The sequence below is a fragment of the Puma concolor genome, chromosome E2, assembly GCF_028749965.1.
Source record: "Puma concolor isolate L17-30 chromosome E2, mPumCon1.1.hap2, whole genome shotgun sequence".
In the NCBI taxonomy this organism is placed as follows: domain Eukaryota; kingdom Metazoa; phylum Chordata; class Mammalia; order Carnivora; family Felidae; genus Puma; species Puma concolor.
Genome location: NC_141681.1, coordinates 53,842,621 through 53,856,232, shown reverse-complemented (window position 1 = coordinate 53,856,232; position 13,612 = coordinate 53,842,621). Strand labels below are relative to the sequence as shown.

General features: G+C 55.2%; 1 protein-coding gene across 1 annotated transcript in view; it reads right to left on the bottom strand.

Annotated features, from left to right (window-relative positions):
• SULT2B1 (sulfotransferase family 2B member 1) overlaps positions 1 to 13,612 on the bottom strand; it is a 32,263-nt gene that overhangs the window by 6,111 nt on the left and 12,540 nt on the right. Inside the window, exons 2-3 of the mRNA XM_086690295.1 lie at positions 6,312 to 6,451; positions 1,629 to 1,837 (exon numbers count right to left, since the gene is read on the bottom strand). Of these exons, the coding sequence (XP_086546421.1) occupies positions 1,629 to 1,837; positions 6,312 to 6,451 (349 nt within the window). The remainder of the gene's footprint in view (positions 1 to 1,628; positions 1,838 to 6,311; positions 6,452 to 13,612) is intronic.

The following is a 13,612-nucleotide window of genomic DNA, read 5'->3' as shown; positions in this document are numbered from 1 at the left end:
GGGTGTTGGGGAGAGGGGAGAAGGTGTCGCACACAGGCAGGACCCCACCCCAAAGACTGCATGCCCCCAAGCCTTCTCTGTTTCTGGGCCTGCAGCAGGAAGGCCTCAGGGTAGACTTCTCAGGGGACTTTCCCCGCCAACAGTGGCTTAGATCAAGTTCATCTCATCCCAGAGGGTGGGGAGACCTCCCTGCAGCCACATTCCAGCAGGACACGGGGACTGTTCCCGGACCAGGCGGGGTGACAGGTTGGCTTCAAGGGAATTAAGACCGGAGGACAGGGGTGGGGGGGGGGGGTCGCCGGTGGCTCAGTCGGTTGGGCGTCCGGCTCTTGATTTCGGCTCAGGTCATGATCTCACGGTTGGCAAGATGGAACCCCACATTGGGCTCTGTGCTCTCAGCATGGAGCCTGCTTGGGACTCTCTCTGTCCCTCTCTTTCTGCCCCTCCCTACCCCTCTCTAAATACATAAAACAGGAGGAGGAAGGCATGGGGGGCTCAGGATGGGGGTGATCAAGGTGAGAGGCACTGACTGACCCTCTTGGCCTCTGGGCCTGGCGTTCAAGGCTCCGACTCCCTGGCTCCTAGCTGATTACCAGCTTCCTATTCCACAACCAAGCCTGCGTCAGCCCCACCAGATGGCTCCTTTCCTGGCCACCGTCTCCTTCCCCACGACCACGGTCAGCCACCCGGGCGGTCCGCCCCGACAAACACCCCGGATGCCAAGGCTCGCGTGTCATCCCATGTCGCTGCCGGGAGGGTCAGGCAGCTCTGCTCTGGGACAGACACCTGGACGCTGACCCACACGCCTCCTTCCGCCACTGACTTTAGCCTCGGTCCTTTTGCTGGGATTCTCTGCGGCCGTGGGTGCAGCAGCTTGGCCGAGATCTGGGCCTCCTCGCAGCAAAGCCGTGAGCCTGACCGGGCGGGGGGGGGGGGGTCCCGGGGGGCCTCCTCTGTCTACACTCGCTTCCTTGGTGATGCGACCAGTCTCCCGCCTTTAATGGCCCCGTCCACCTTTGTGTCGACCAGCCAATTCCAGAGACGCGTGTCCTATCGAATCCTGATTCGGTTGCCTCACTGCCCACTGGCAACCCTCCACCTGGACGTCCACGGGCCCCGACAGAGCTCCCGCCTTCCCCCGAGCCTCTCTCCCGGCCTCCCCAAGTCAGTTGACATCAGCATCATCTTCCCAGTTGCTTAAACCAAACGCCCTAGAGTCACCCTTGACTCATCTGGTTCACACCCACGCCCCATCTGCCAACAAATCCTACTGCTGGTCCCACCTTCAACATACAACCCCAGCTCGGCCTCTTCTCTTCACCTCCGCGCGGGCCACCCCTTCCCACTCCGTGGGGCCCACCGTTGCCTCCCACCTGCGCCCTCTGCCCTCCTCGCCCACCCCTGCGGGCTGTTCGTGAAGTCATCACCTTTGCCCACGAGGAGATTTTTCTTCTCTATTCTCTCGGCCTGTCACCCTTTAGAACGTGGGCTTGCGAGGCAGGCATTGCTGCGCGTTTATTTACTGCCGTTCCAGATCAGGCACATAGTAGGTGCTCCGTAAATACCGTGCTGAATTCACCCCTTGGTTATGGGCTCCCCCACCCCCACACGCCTCCCTCCTCCTGCACCTTGGCCTTGGAGGTGAAGAAGGCTTTGGCAAAGAGCTGGATGGGGAGGTGAGAACTCATGAGGCGGGGTCTGGGCTGGTCCGAGAGGCTGAAGGCACCCAGGATGGTCTCACACCAGGGCGCCCGCTTCCAGATGGGCACCGAGAGGACCCAGGATGGGTCCCCGTCCTTTAGGATTAAGCTGAGGATCTCAATCATCCAGTTGGTCCCTGTCAGGAGAAATTGGGCCAATCAATCAAAGGGCGGGGACGGGTGCAGGGGAGAGGAGCGGGGAAACAGACAGAGTCGTGTTGGGCTTTACAGCGCCATTCGCTACAGAGGTTGACGGCCCAGAGCCTCACAGCTGGCGGCGAGGCGAGGAAGTGACAGAGACCGGCTGGCTGTCCACCCGACCCCATTTCTTTCCCCACCAGGGAGATGAGGGGACCCCACTTCTCCGGCCTCTCCGGCAGCTACATGTGGGGCCGTGTGACCGAGTTCTGGCCAAGGAAGTGCAGGTGGCAGCCATTTCCAGGGCTGGCCCATAAACACCTCCTACGTGTCCCCCCCTCCCCCCGCCACTCTCTCTTCTTCCCTCTCTGCTGGCTGGATGCGGGGACCCAGTGGAAACTGGGGCTCCCGGGGATGGCAGGCCATGAGATGGAAGGAGCCAGAATGCCTGAGGCAGCCTGGATTTCCCCCAACTTCCCTCCATCCCTCCACCAACTGGAGTTTGAAGAAATGACACAGAAGCTTCCAGCAGGCCTTCGTGTCTGAGATTCCGCGGCTCGCGGATGAGGACAGAAGCATCGTGTCCAAACACAGAGGGAGCTGGAATTAAATCCAGGCATCTGGACTTAAAATCTCAGCTCTCTTCACTGCCCCTTCTCGGGAGGAGCCCCTTGATCTCTGTGGGGACACCCGTGTGTCACGTAGCAGGAAGGGATCGCATCAAATGGCCCAGTTCACGCGTCCGGATTCCACGAGGATACAGGCAGGTCAGATGAGAAATAGAAAAAAATAATAATAATATTGACAATCACCTGTCATTAGTATCATATTGCCCTGGATTCTCTGTGGGTTGTTTTTTTTTTTTTTTTTTTAAGTAATCTCCGTGACCAACGTGGGGCTCGAACCCACGAACCCCAGGTCAAAGAATCACACGCTCCGCCAACTGAGCCAGCCAGGCGCCCCTCTAGTTCCCTGGATTCTAACAATAACCCCGCCCGGGTTCTTAATGGGTTGCCTCTCGCCTCCAAACTCATTCTTAGTTGCCCTGTTTTGGGATATTGGGGCGGGACCCTGTGAACGGTTCTCCGGCAGCGGCCAGTAGAGGGCGCTGGAGGAACCCCGCAGGAGGACGGGGTTCCCTTCCAGGTTCTCCCGGGCCCTTCCCTGCTGCTCTCGTGACCGGACAGCGGCCAGCAGTGCCGCGGACCCCAGTGACCCTTTCTCCCTCCGCCACCGCCCCCCCCCCGGCAGATTTCCTTGGGGGCTCTGCTTCAGCCCAAGGGGACTGGCTGATCCCTGTATGGGCTCTTCCTGTGTCCCCTGGGGCTCTGTTCACCTCTTGGTAGTTTAATCCTCCCTCACTTGTTTAAAAAAAAAATTTTTTTTTTTAATGTTTATTTGTTTTTGAGACAGAGACAGAGCATGAACGGGGGAGGGTCAGAGAGAGAGAGGGAGACACAGAATCCGAAGCAGGCTCCAGGCTCCCAGCGGTCAGCACAGAGCCCCACGTGGGGCTCACTCGTGAACCAAGAGATGGTGACCTGAGCCGCAGTCGGTCACTTAACCAACTGAGCCACCCAGGTGCCCCTCAACAGTCTCATTTCTAAGGATTTACCCAAGATAAATGAAAACACATCTGCATGCGTGGAATTGCACACAAAGCTTCATAGCAGGTGTATTCATTCATACCTACCCCAATCTGGGAACAACCCCAATGTCCTTCAAGAGATGAATGGATATACCACAGTCCATCCATAGAATGGAATACTTCTCGGCAGTAAAAAAAAAAGAAAAAAAAATCCAAGAGTTTGGATGAATCGAAAGTAGAATATGCTGAGTGAAAGAAATCGGTCTCCAAAGATGCACACAGTATGAGCCCATCTGTGTGACATTCTGGAAAAGGCAAAACTCCGGGGGGGGGGGGGGCGTAAGCCGCCATGGTTGCCGGGGGCTGGCGGTGAGGGAGGAGCAGACCACGAACGGGTGCGAAGGGATTTTGGGGGTGAGGGAGCGGTTCTGTATCTTGGTTGCGATGGGGGTTGTATGACCGTATGTGTCTCTCAAAACTCAGAACTCTGAGGGAAATGGAAATGAATGGCCATGTTCCTAGAAGCATTACTCCTGACCGTCAAAGAGCGCAGACAACGCAAGTGTTGATCAACTGACCAATGAATAAACAAAAAAAGTGGTAGCCCCAGGGGGCGCCTGGGAGGCTCAGTTGGCTAAGGGTCCGACTTCGGCTCAGGTCATGATCTCACGGTCCGTGAGTTCGAGCCCCGCGTTGGGCTCTGTGCCGACGGCTCGGAGCCTGGAGCCTGATTCAGATTCTGCGTCTTCCTCTCTCTCTCTGCCCCTCCCCCACTCGTGCTCTGTCTCTCTGTCTCTCAAAAGTCACTAAACATTAAAAAAATGAAAAAAAAAATGGGGCGCCTGGGTGGCTCGGTCGGTTAAGCGTCCGACTTCGGCTCAGGTCATGATCTCACGGTCCGTGAGTTCGAGCCCCGCGTCGGGCTCTGTGCTGACCGCTCAGAGCCTGGAGCCTGCTTCAGATTCTGTGTGTCTCCCTCTCTCTCTGCCCCTCCCCCGTTCATGCTCTGTCTCTCTCTGTCTCAAAAATAAATAAATGTTAAAAAAGAAAGAAAGAAAGAAAGAAAAATAGTATGAACCGTACTTGGCCATAAACAGGAACAAAGCCCTGACCCGCGCTACCACATGGATGAGCCCCCAAAACATGCTAAATGAAAGAAGCCAGACGTGAAGGCAAATCCATAGAGTCAGAGTTGCCTAAGGTTTGGGGTCGGGGAGGTGGGGTTTGAGGAGTGATGGCTGATGCGTATCTTGTTCTAAACGTTCTAAAATGGATTGTGGTGACGTGTTGCACAAATCCGTGAATACATTACTGCCATAGAATTGTACACTTTATTTTGTAAAGATTTTTTAATGTTTATTTTATCTGTTTATTTTATTAATAAAAAATTTTTTAATTTTTTAAACGTTTTATTTATTTTTGAGACAGGGAGAGACAGAGCATGAACAGGGGAGGGTCAGAGAAAGGGAGACACAGAATCCGAAACAGGCTCCGGGCTCTGAGCTGTCAGCACAGAGCCCGACGCGGGGCGCGAACTCAGGGACAGAGAGATCATGACCTGAGCTGAAGTCGGCTGCTTAACCGACTGAGCCACCCAGGCGCCCCCTAATGTTTATTTGTTTGAGAGACAGAGAGAGAGAGAGAACACAAGTGGGGAGGGGAAGAGGGAGAGGGGAGAGGATCTGAAGCGGGCTCTGGGCTGACAGCAGAGAGCCCGGTGCGGGGCTCGAACTCGCGACCCGTGAGATCATAACCTGAGCCGAAATCAGACGCTTAACTGACTGAGTCACCCACGTGCCCTGAAACGTACACTTTAAAATGGATAAACCACATGGTACATGAATATCTCAAAAAGGACCCCTCACAGAACTCTATCAGAGAGCCATATTTTGAAAATTTTCAAACATATTCTGACAAAGACATGAAGTAGGGATGTTTCATCCTCCAGGCGCCCCCCCCCCCCATTCCCAGCCTCTTCCACTGCCCCCTGCATCACAGCCTCATTGATCCCGTCTTGTTCCTTCGATTCCCTCAAGCCTCCCCCGACCCCCGGGCCTTGGCGTGTGCCATTCCTCCGTCGTCTAGGACACCCTTTCCCACTCAAACGCCTCTGCGGCTTCCAGATCTCCGCACGAACATCTTCTCCCCCTCAAAGCCTGCGCTCATCCCCCAGACGGTCTCTTGTTACCTACATTCAACGCTCTCTGCACCTTTCCTCGAGGTTACCCCCCCCCAACCCTAATTATATAGTCAAAGGAGTGAGCGCGGGTTTACATAAAGCCTGTCTCGCCGGAGAAACTGACAAATGTCGCCCCAGTTCACAGCCGCGTCTGCACCCATGGCAGAGAATAAGCAGCGAAAGGGAGGGAGACAATGAAGATCGTCCCTCCCTCCGCCCCCACTTCCTCCCGCAAATATTTACTGAATGGGTGCCAGGCACCGACTTAGGCTCCAAGAATACAGCCGCGATCCAGGCACACTAAGCTGCCTGTCCTCCAAGAGCTCATGTTCTAGGGGGGGGGGTGGGGGGAGACGGGAGGCTAAATCAACAACCAAAAACACAGCCAAGTGGCCGGTGGCGACACGGGCTGAGAAGAGTAGAGGCGAGTTTAAGGGGATAGAGCGGGACAGGGTGGGGACAGGTGCTGCAGCCCCGGAGGCCACGGGAAGGCTTCCCCGAGGAGGATGAGCCCACTTGGGTTGTGGGGGGGAAGAGCGACACCTAGCGGAGGGGTCCGCCAGTGCAAACGCCCAAGCTCCAGGTTCTGAGCAGATTCAGGCCTTCCCCCCACTCTTTCCTCTGCCTCCTTCCCCTGGGTGCTCCCTTCTCAGCCTCTGTGGCCACCTTCCCTCCCCCACCCCCAGCAACCCCTCCCAGCAGGTACCTGACTTGGGGTAGGTGATGATGAAGATGTCGTCGTCCTGCACATCAGCGTTCTCGACCATGCGGATGCTCTCGGGTGAGTAGATGCCCACGGGGAAGGGGATCCCCTTGTACCTGAAGTATTCGCCTGACAACTTCTGGCTGTAGGAATATGGGGGAGAGACACCGTGAGGACCGGGGAGGAGAGGAGGACTGAGGTCACCCCCGGGGGCGCGGGGGGGGGGGGGCGGCGGCAGAGAAATGTCAGGGCAAGAGGGATGGTGAGCAGGGAGACGGGGGAGGGGTACCCCGCTAGCTAGAGAATCCTGGCGACAAACTTTCCCTGAACCTCATTTCTTCATCTGCCAACTGGGAATGGTTTACCAGAACCCCACAACAATCCTATGCGGTGACAGTGATTAGCATCCCCCTTTAAGGAATGAAGAGAGGGAGGCACAGAGAGGTTGGGTGACTTTCCCAAAGCCACACAGCCGGTGGAACATGGAACACTTCACATCTGCAAACTGGGGCCAAGTGCTTTCCTTATATCGATTCTTTGGCCCAACCCTCGAGGGAGAGGCGAAGTCACCCCCTCCCCCCGCCATGTTACCAACGAGGAAATCGAAGCCACAGAAATTATGTGTCGTGCCCACTCTTTTGTGCAAGGCCACAGGGCTGGCAAAGCCCACTTATGAAAAACCCCATCCAGGGGTCACCATGAGGCTGAGATGCCCTTTTCATTTTTTTAGGTTTATTTACTCATTTTGAGAGACAGAAAGAACGGGCGCAAGTGGGGGAGGGACAGAGAGAGAGAGAGAGAGAGTCCCAAGCAGGATCCCCACTGCCAGCCCAGAGCTCAACGCACGGCTTGAACTCATGAAACGGGACATCGCAACCTGAGCCGAAATCAAGAGTCCGGTGCCCAACAGCCTGAGCCACCCAGGTGCTCCCAGGATTTTATTTTTTTTTAATTTTTTTAAAGAAATTAACACATGCTTTTATTTATTTATTTTCTTTTTCAGGATTTTATTTTTAAGTAATCTCTACACCCCAAGGCGGGGCTTGAACTTACAACCCTCAGGCTCAAGCGTGGCACCCCTACCGAGTGAGCCAGCCAGGCACCCCCCCCACCCCTGCAACTGAAACAGTGTTAAGCTTCAGCCCCTCACTTGAGCTGCCTTTCCGAAAAAGCCCCACCAAGCAACCGCAGGGCCATACCCGGAAGTAACATTTTCCCGGGTGAGCTGTTTTAAAAGCAATCCACGTACCCCACTGTGTCTTTCCACCGTAGCTTCCCCCCGGGGGGTCTCCTGCCCCTGGCATGGGAGAGGGGGTGGGCATTTGGGGGACCTGGCACAGAGCCAGCTTTGGATCCTCTGTCCGCCCCCTCCCCTGCCCCTCCCCTACTTCAGACCCTCTGTCTCCCTCTGACTCTGCCCCTGCCCCACTTGGGTGCCCACGGGCTCTCTCTCTCTCTCAAAAATAAATAACCATTAAAAAAAACCCAGTAAGGTGACACAGAGGTGGGGATACTTTTTACTGAGTTTCCCTGGGGGTATTTCATCAGGTCCGCAGTCAGGGAGCGTGGTCGCATTTGTGCAGGCCGGCTGGCTGCAGGAATTCCCAGAAGAATTCCCAGAAGTCGCATCGCCGCCTCACCTGTCCTAGGGCATCTGGCGTGAAAGCATGTGCGGGAGGAGGAGACACAGGTTCAAAGGGGATGAAGCCAGAAAGGTACTCTGTGTCCTTTTTCTGGAACGTTAGGAGGGCCTGTCAGCTTTCAAAATGAGACAAGTTGCTGTCACTTGCTCCCTCCCTCTAAATCAACATCCCTCCCCCCCACCTAGGCTTGGAGTCGCACACATTGGTTCCTCGCCTTAAGGAGGACCCCCTTCCAAGCGGTGTAAGCTTCCCTCCCTCCCCCCCCCCCCCCCCCCGCAGAACTCGATCTGAGTTCTGAGCCGCGACACCGTGCTACTTTGCGTTGGTGTCCCGCTATAATACACGGAGGACAATACATTGAAATGGGGGGGGGAGTACGTGTGTAAGTAGGTTACACTGCCTGTGGGTTGCATTTCGGGATAGTAAAGAGGCTGTTATATAGATACTCTTGTTATATAAAGAGGGGTGGGGTCCACACGGACGAAAACTCGGAAACACAAGGGGCTGAGCCAAAGATGAGCCACGAGCGTCCAGACCCCATGATTTCAATTATGGGAAGTTCAAGTACAAGACAGTAAGGTAGAAGAAGGTGCTAGAAGGCAGGTGGCAGTTATCCTTGGGAGGAGGGGCTGACAGGGTGGGGGCAGATGGGGGTCTGGTGGCGGTATGCCTACCTTGCAAAATTCCTTGAGTTGTTGACAAAAGATCCGTGTTTTACTTTAACAAAGTATTCAGTGAACGAATAAACAAAGCAGTAAAGGGGATGGGGTGGGGGGGGGAGGGGGGATCCTTCCCATTAAAACACCTGTCTTCATTTTATTTTTTAACTATTTATCTATTCACCTTAAAACCACTGATGTTTCTTTTCAAATGTTTGTTTATTTTTTTTTTGGGGGGGGGAGCAAGCAGGGGAGCGGCAGAGAGAGAGAGAACCCCTGCTGATTTTGTTAAAAATAAGGACAGTGGGAAAATATAATGTATCAGTAGACACAAAACTTTAAAATGGAGCCCTGCATTCAATAAATCTGGGCGAGAATTCCTGTTTGGGGGCTTTCTTAAGATTTTCGGGGTGCCTGGGTGGCTCGGTCGCTTGAGCGTCCGACTTCGGCTCAGGTCATGATCTCACAGTTCGTGGGTTCGAGCCCCGCGTCGGGCTCCGTGCTGACGGCTCGGAGCCCGGAGCCTGTTTCGGATTCTGTGTCTCCCTCTCTCTCTGCTCCTCCCCTGCTCACACACTGTCTCTCTCTCTCAAAAATAAATACAGATTTTTAAAAAATTAAAAAAAAGAGATTTTATTTTTTAAGTAGTAATCTCTACACCCAACACGGGGCTCAAACTCACAACCCTGAGACCCGGAGTCCTCCATCAGCCGAGTCAGCTGGGCCCTCCTACAATTATCGTGGCCAGACACAGTAATAGAGCTAACGCTGGGCATTGCGTGTGTCCAGAGGAGGGGCACACAGTAAGCCCTCAGCACCTTTTAGTCACTTTACTGCTCAGTGATGACGTCATTTCCCCCCCAAAGGTTGAGTGTGGGTGTGGGCTTGGTGATGTCACTGGTTGCTAGGCAGATGAGCCCAATGCGTGGGCGCTCCGAGGTGGTCAGTTACCATCAGGCCGACTGGGGGCCAAGTGCCTGGGCCTTGGCTCTCTCCGTGCCTTGGGCGGCGGATCTCACCTCCTGAGCCTCGGTTGCCTCATCTGTCAAATGAGGATAATAGTAATCTCTACCCCATGGTTTTAATCGCACCCGAGGATTCAAAGGGATAATCTAGGTTAAGCGCTTGGCTTCTGATAACCACTCCGGAAACGAGCTCCCTTTAGTGGGCAGTGCTATTTCAGTCTTTGGTCTGACAGCAACTTGGAGAAATTTCCTCCCCAGTTTACGCGACAGGAAAACGGATCCTGTGCCTGTCAGGAGTCCCCGAAACAGTCTGTGACTGCACACATGAATAAATATAAGGGTGTCCCCCTCCCCCAGACCTCCCCCCTCTCCCAGCGTTTACAGCCTGCAAATCGAGGGTCCTGGCCCCACCCCAGGAGGCCCTGGGGGAACATGGTTGGTGCTCAGCCAGTATTTGACTAACTGAATGAATGTGGGGGTTCCTTCATTCATGTGAATGAAGGAAGGGATTTCCCTAGAAAAAAAGGAAGTCAAGTCAAAGAGCTTTTGTTATGACCTTTTCCCTGCCCCAGTGGTGCTCGGTACCCAGCCCTTCAAAAATCCCCTGTCGGGCCTTTAGAGATGCCCAAAGTCTGCTCTTTTCACAGGCCTCTTTCCAAACCTCACGACCGTGCCCTCTGAGCCCAGAACAAGCAACCGCTCAATAAATGAATCAGTATCCGATAAATAACTGAGGCATGAACGGGGTAGGGTTGGGATGTCCCTCCGTGTTATGACGGCTACAGATAAGAAAAGGAAGATTAGGAAGGGGAAGTGGTTTGGCGGAGACCATAAAGCAAGTTCCAGGCAGGGCTGGGATTTGAACCTCAGCCCTGCAGAGGTTTTTCTGTTCCAGTCCCCCCTTCCCCACGCACCCCACCCTCCAGCCGAATCTCCCCAGCGCGCTGAGCATCATTCCCCCTTCCGGTCCTTTGGATCTGCCAGTCCTCCAGCCAAGACTTTGGTCCCCTGTCCTCGTCTGCGCTAGAGTGTAGAGGCCACGGAGCCCCCACCCGATTCCCGCGTGGCCGGACCTCACTGGGTGTCCTAGAACAGGTGCCGTGTGCCTTCTCTCCCAACCTTGTAAATCAAACCTGGCCCCGGGGTGACCTTTCCACTCGCTGGGTGACGAGCCCGCCGGGTCCCCACACCACGTGGCCCACAGCAGTCGCTCGATGGGAGCAGAGGCATGGGGGTAACTATTGAGCTGGGTCAGAGGCCTGCAGGAGAAACAGACAGTGGGCTCCACGGCCAACACGACAGGCAGCTGGCCAAGGACCCACTGAGCCTCCCAGAAGATGCCTGGCCTGCCCTGCTCGGGAGACCCCCCCCTCCCGGACACGAGAGTCTAATGGCCCAAGGCATCGGCCCTGAGGCCTTCTACCCCACCGTGTGCCAGGCGCTGGCCCTCCTTCTCTGTCCCCACTGCCCCCATCCAGCTCTGTTCTCCTCTTCGCCCCCCGGGCCCTCAACCCAGCCTCCTCAGTCTCGTGGCCTCCAGTCCCTCCCGCCTGCCCATCCCGCACCTGGCCGTAGCCCCTCAGCCCGGAACTCAACGCCCTGCATAGCCTGGGTCTGCCCATTTCTCTGCCCTCCTCAGACCTCTGACTTCCCTCTGCCTCCAGCAGGGGAGGAGGCGGGGGGGTGGGGTGGGGGGCACTCATAAAGAAATTCTTTAATTTTTTAATTTTTTTTTAACATTTATTTATTTATTTATTATTGAGAGACAGAGTGTGAGCAGGGGAGGGGCAGAGAGAGAGAGAGAGAGACACACACACAGAATCCGAAGCGGGCTCCAGGCTCCGGAGCGGTCAGCACAGAGCCCGACGCGGGGCTCGAACCCACACACCGCGAGATCCTGACCTGAGCCGAAGTCGGAGGCTCAACCGACTGAGCCACCCGGGGGGCCCCACTCATGAAGAAACTCTCAGCCGAGGACACACACACTATCAGACTTCTAGAATCCCATGAAGCGGGTATTGAGAACAGCACCTCGTGCCAGAAGGAACGGAGGTCCAGAAAGGTTAACGCGTTTCCCTAAGGCCACACAGCCGCCTTCCTAGGTGGTCTCGGTACCGTACCTGTCAAGGCACCTTCGCCCCTTCCCTCTGCCGCGAGGCCACAGTGCGTCCGTCACATTCAGTATTTTATCCCCGGTGCCTGGCACACGACCCGTGCCATGAGCACATCGGTCCCCAGCTCAGATCCCCCGGGGGTGGGGTGCCTCGTCACCATCTCCAGGGGCAGCGCCGGTGGGGAAGGCAGACAGGCTGAGGTTGGGTAACCTTGGATTTGAACTCAGGCTCGGCTACCAGCTAGCTCTGTGACCTTGAATAACCTCTCTGGGCTTCTGGACAAGGAGGAAGGATTAAAAGCCAGGGTCACCGGGTCACCTCCTTGCTGATCTCGCTGCTTCCAGCGCCCCGCCCCCCCCCCCCCCCCCCCCACCGTGGTCGGTTCTCAGAATGGTTTAGAAACTAACTAGGCTGTTGACTCTCCCGTGTCAGAAACCCTCCCGGCCCTTCAGGCCCAGGCCTGCCCCACAGCCCTTGCACTGACTGATCTGTCTTCCATTGGGTGACTAGCACCCTCACCTCCTGCCTGTGCTCCAAGATCACCCCTGCACTTCGTCCCTGAGGCCTCGGCCACCCGCCCTGTTTATAGCTGAGCCTCCCCCTTCCCCTCCCCCTGCGTCGTTTTCTGGAGCCCTTGAGAGTCTCCCTCCCTCCCTCCCTCGAGGTTTACGTGTTTCTTTCATTGTTGATTGCCTTCCTTCTGGCGAGTAAGCTCCATGAGACCAGGGATTTTAGGCGTTTGTTTTCTTTTGTTTCCCTCTGTCTCGGTTCCCAGTGTATCCCAAGCACCCGAATACCCAGGGAAGCCCTTCAGTCAGCATTCGTTGAAGAAATAAAAATAAGGCTGGGGCGCCCCGGGGAGGCTCAGTCGGTTGGGCGGCCGACTTCGGCTCGGGTCATGATCTCGCAGTCCGTGAGTTCAGGCCCCGAGACGGGCTCTGTGCTGACAGCTCGGAGCCTGGAGCCTGTTTCCGATTCGGTGTCTCCCTCTCTCTCTAGCCCTCCCCTGCTCACACTCTGTCTCTCTGTCTCTGAAAAATGAATAAACCTTTAAAAACAAATTTTTTTAAATAATGCTGAGAGCGCCCCCTTGGCACAGCGATCCCCACGACGCGATGCGCCTGAATTCATTTATTCCCTCCACAAAGCTAGGAGGTGGGTGGTATTTCTATCGCCGTGTTACAGATGTGGAATGGAGGCACAGAGAGGCAAAGTCACTGGGCTGATGTCACACAGCTACGGAGGGCAGAGCGGGGATTTGTACCCAAGCGGGTGTGGCCCCTAACCACCAAGGGCCATGAGGTAGCCCCCGAACTCGATTCTTTCCAGGTGTGCTCTTTCTGGGCAGGGGCTGTGGGGGGTTCGGGATGGGGGGGGTGGTCAAGGAGACATGGGTTTGACCTCACATAACCTCTCCGAGTATGTCTTCACCTGCCTCCCCTTGGTCACGGGAGTATTAAACTCCTTGGGGAATATTATTATCATACTGTATTGCATTATATACTGTATGTTAAAATAGCTCACTGAACTATACATCTTTTTTCATTTAATTATTTATTTTGAGAGAGAGAGAAAGCACGAACAGGGGAGGGGCAGAGAGAGAGAATCCCAGGCAGGCTCTTTGCTGTCTGCACAGAGCCTGACACAGGGCTCGAACCCATGAACCTCGAGATAATGACCTGAGCCAAAGTCGGACTCTTAATTGACGGAGTCCCCCCAGGGGCCCCTCCCTGAACTATCTTAATGTAAGCAGATTTTATTTTATTATTTTTTTTTTTAATTTTTTTTTTCAACGTTTATTTATTTTTGGGACAGAGAGAGAGACAGAGCATGAACGGGGGAGGGGCAGAGAGAGAGGGAGACACAGAATGGGAAACAGGCTCCAGGCTCTGAGCCATCAGCCCAGAGCCCGACGCGGGGCTC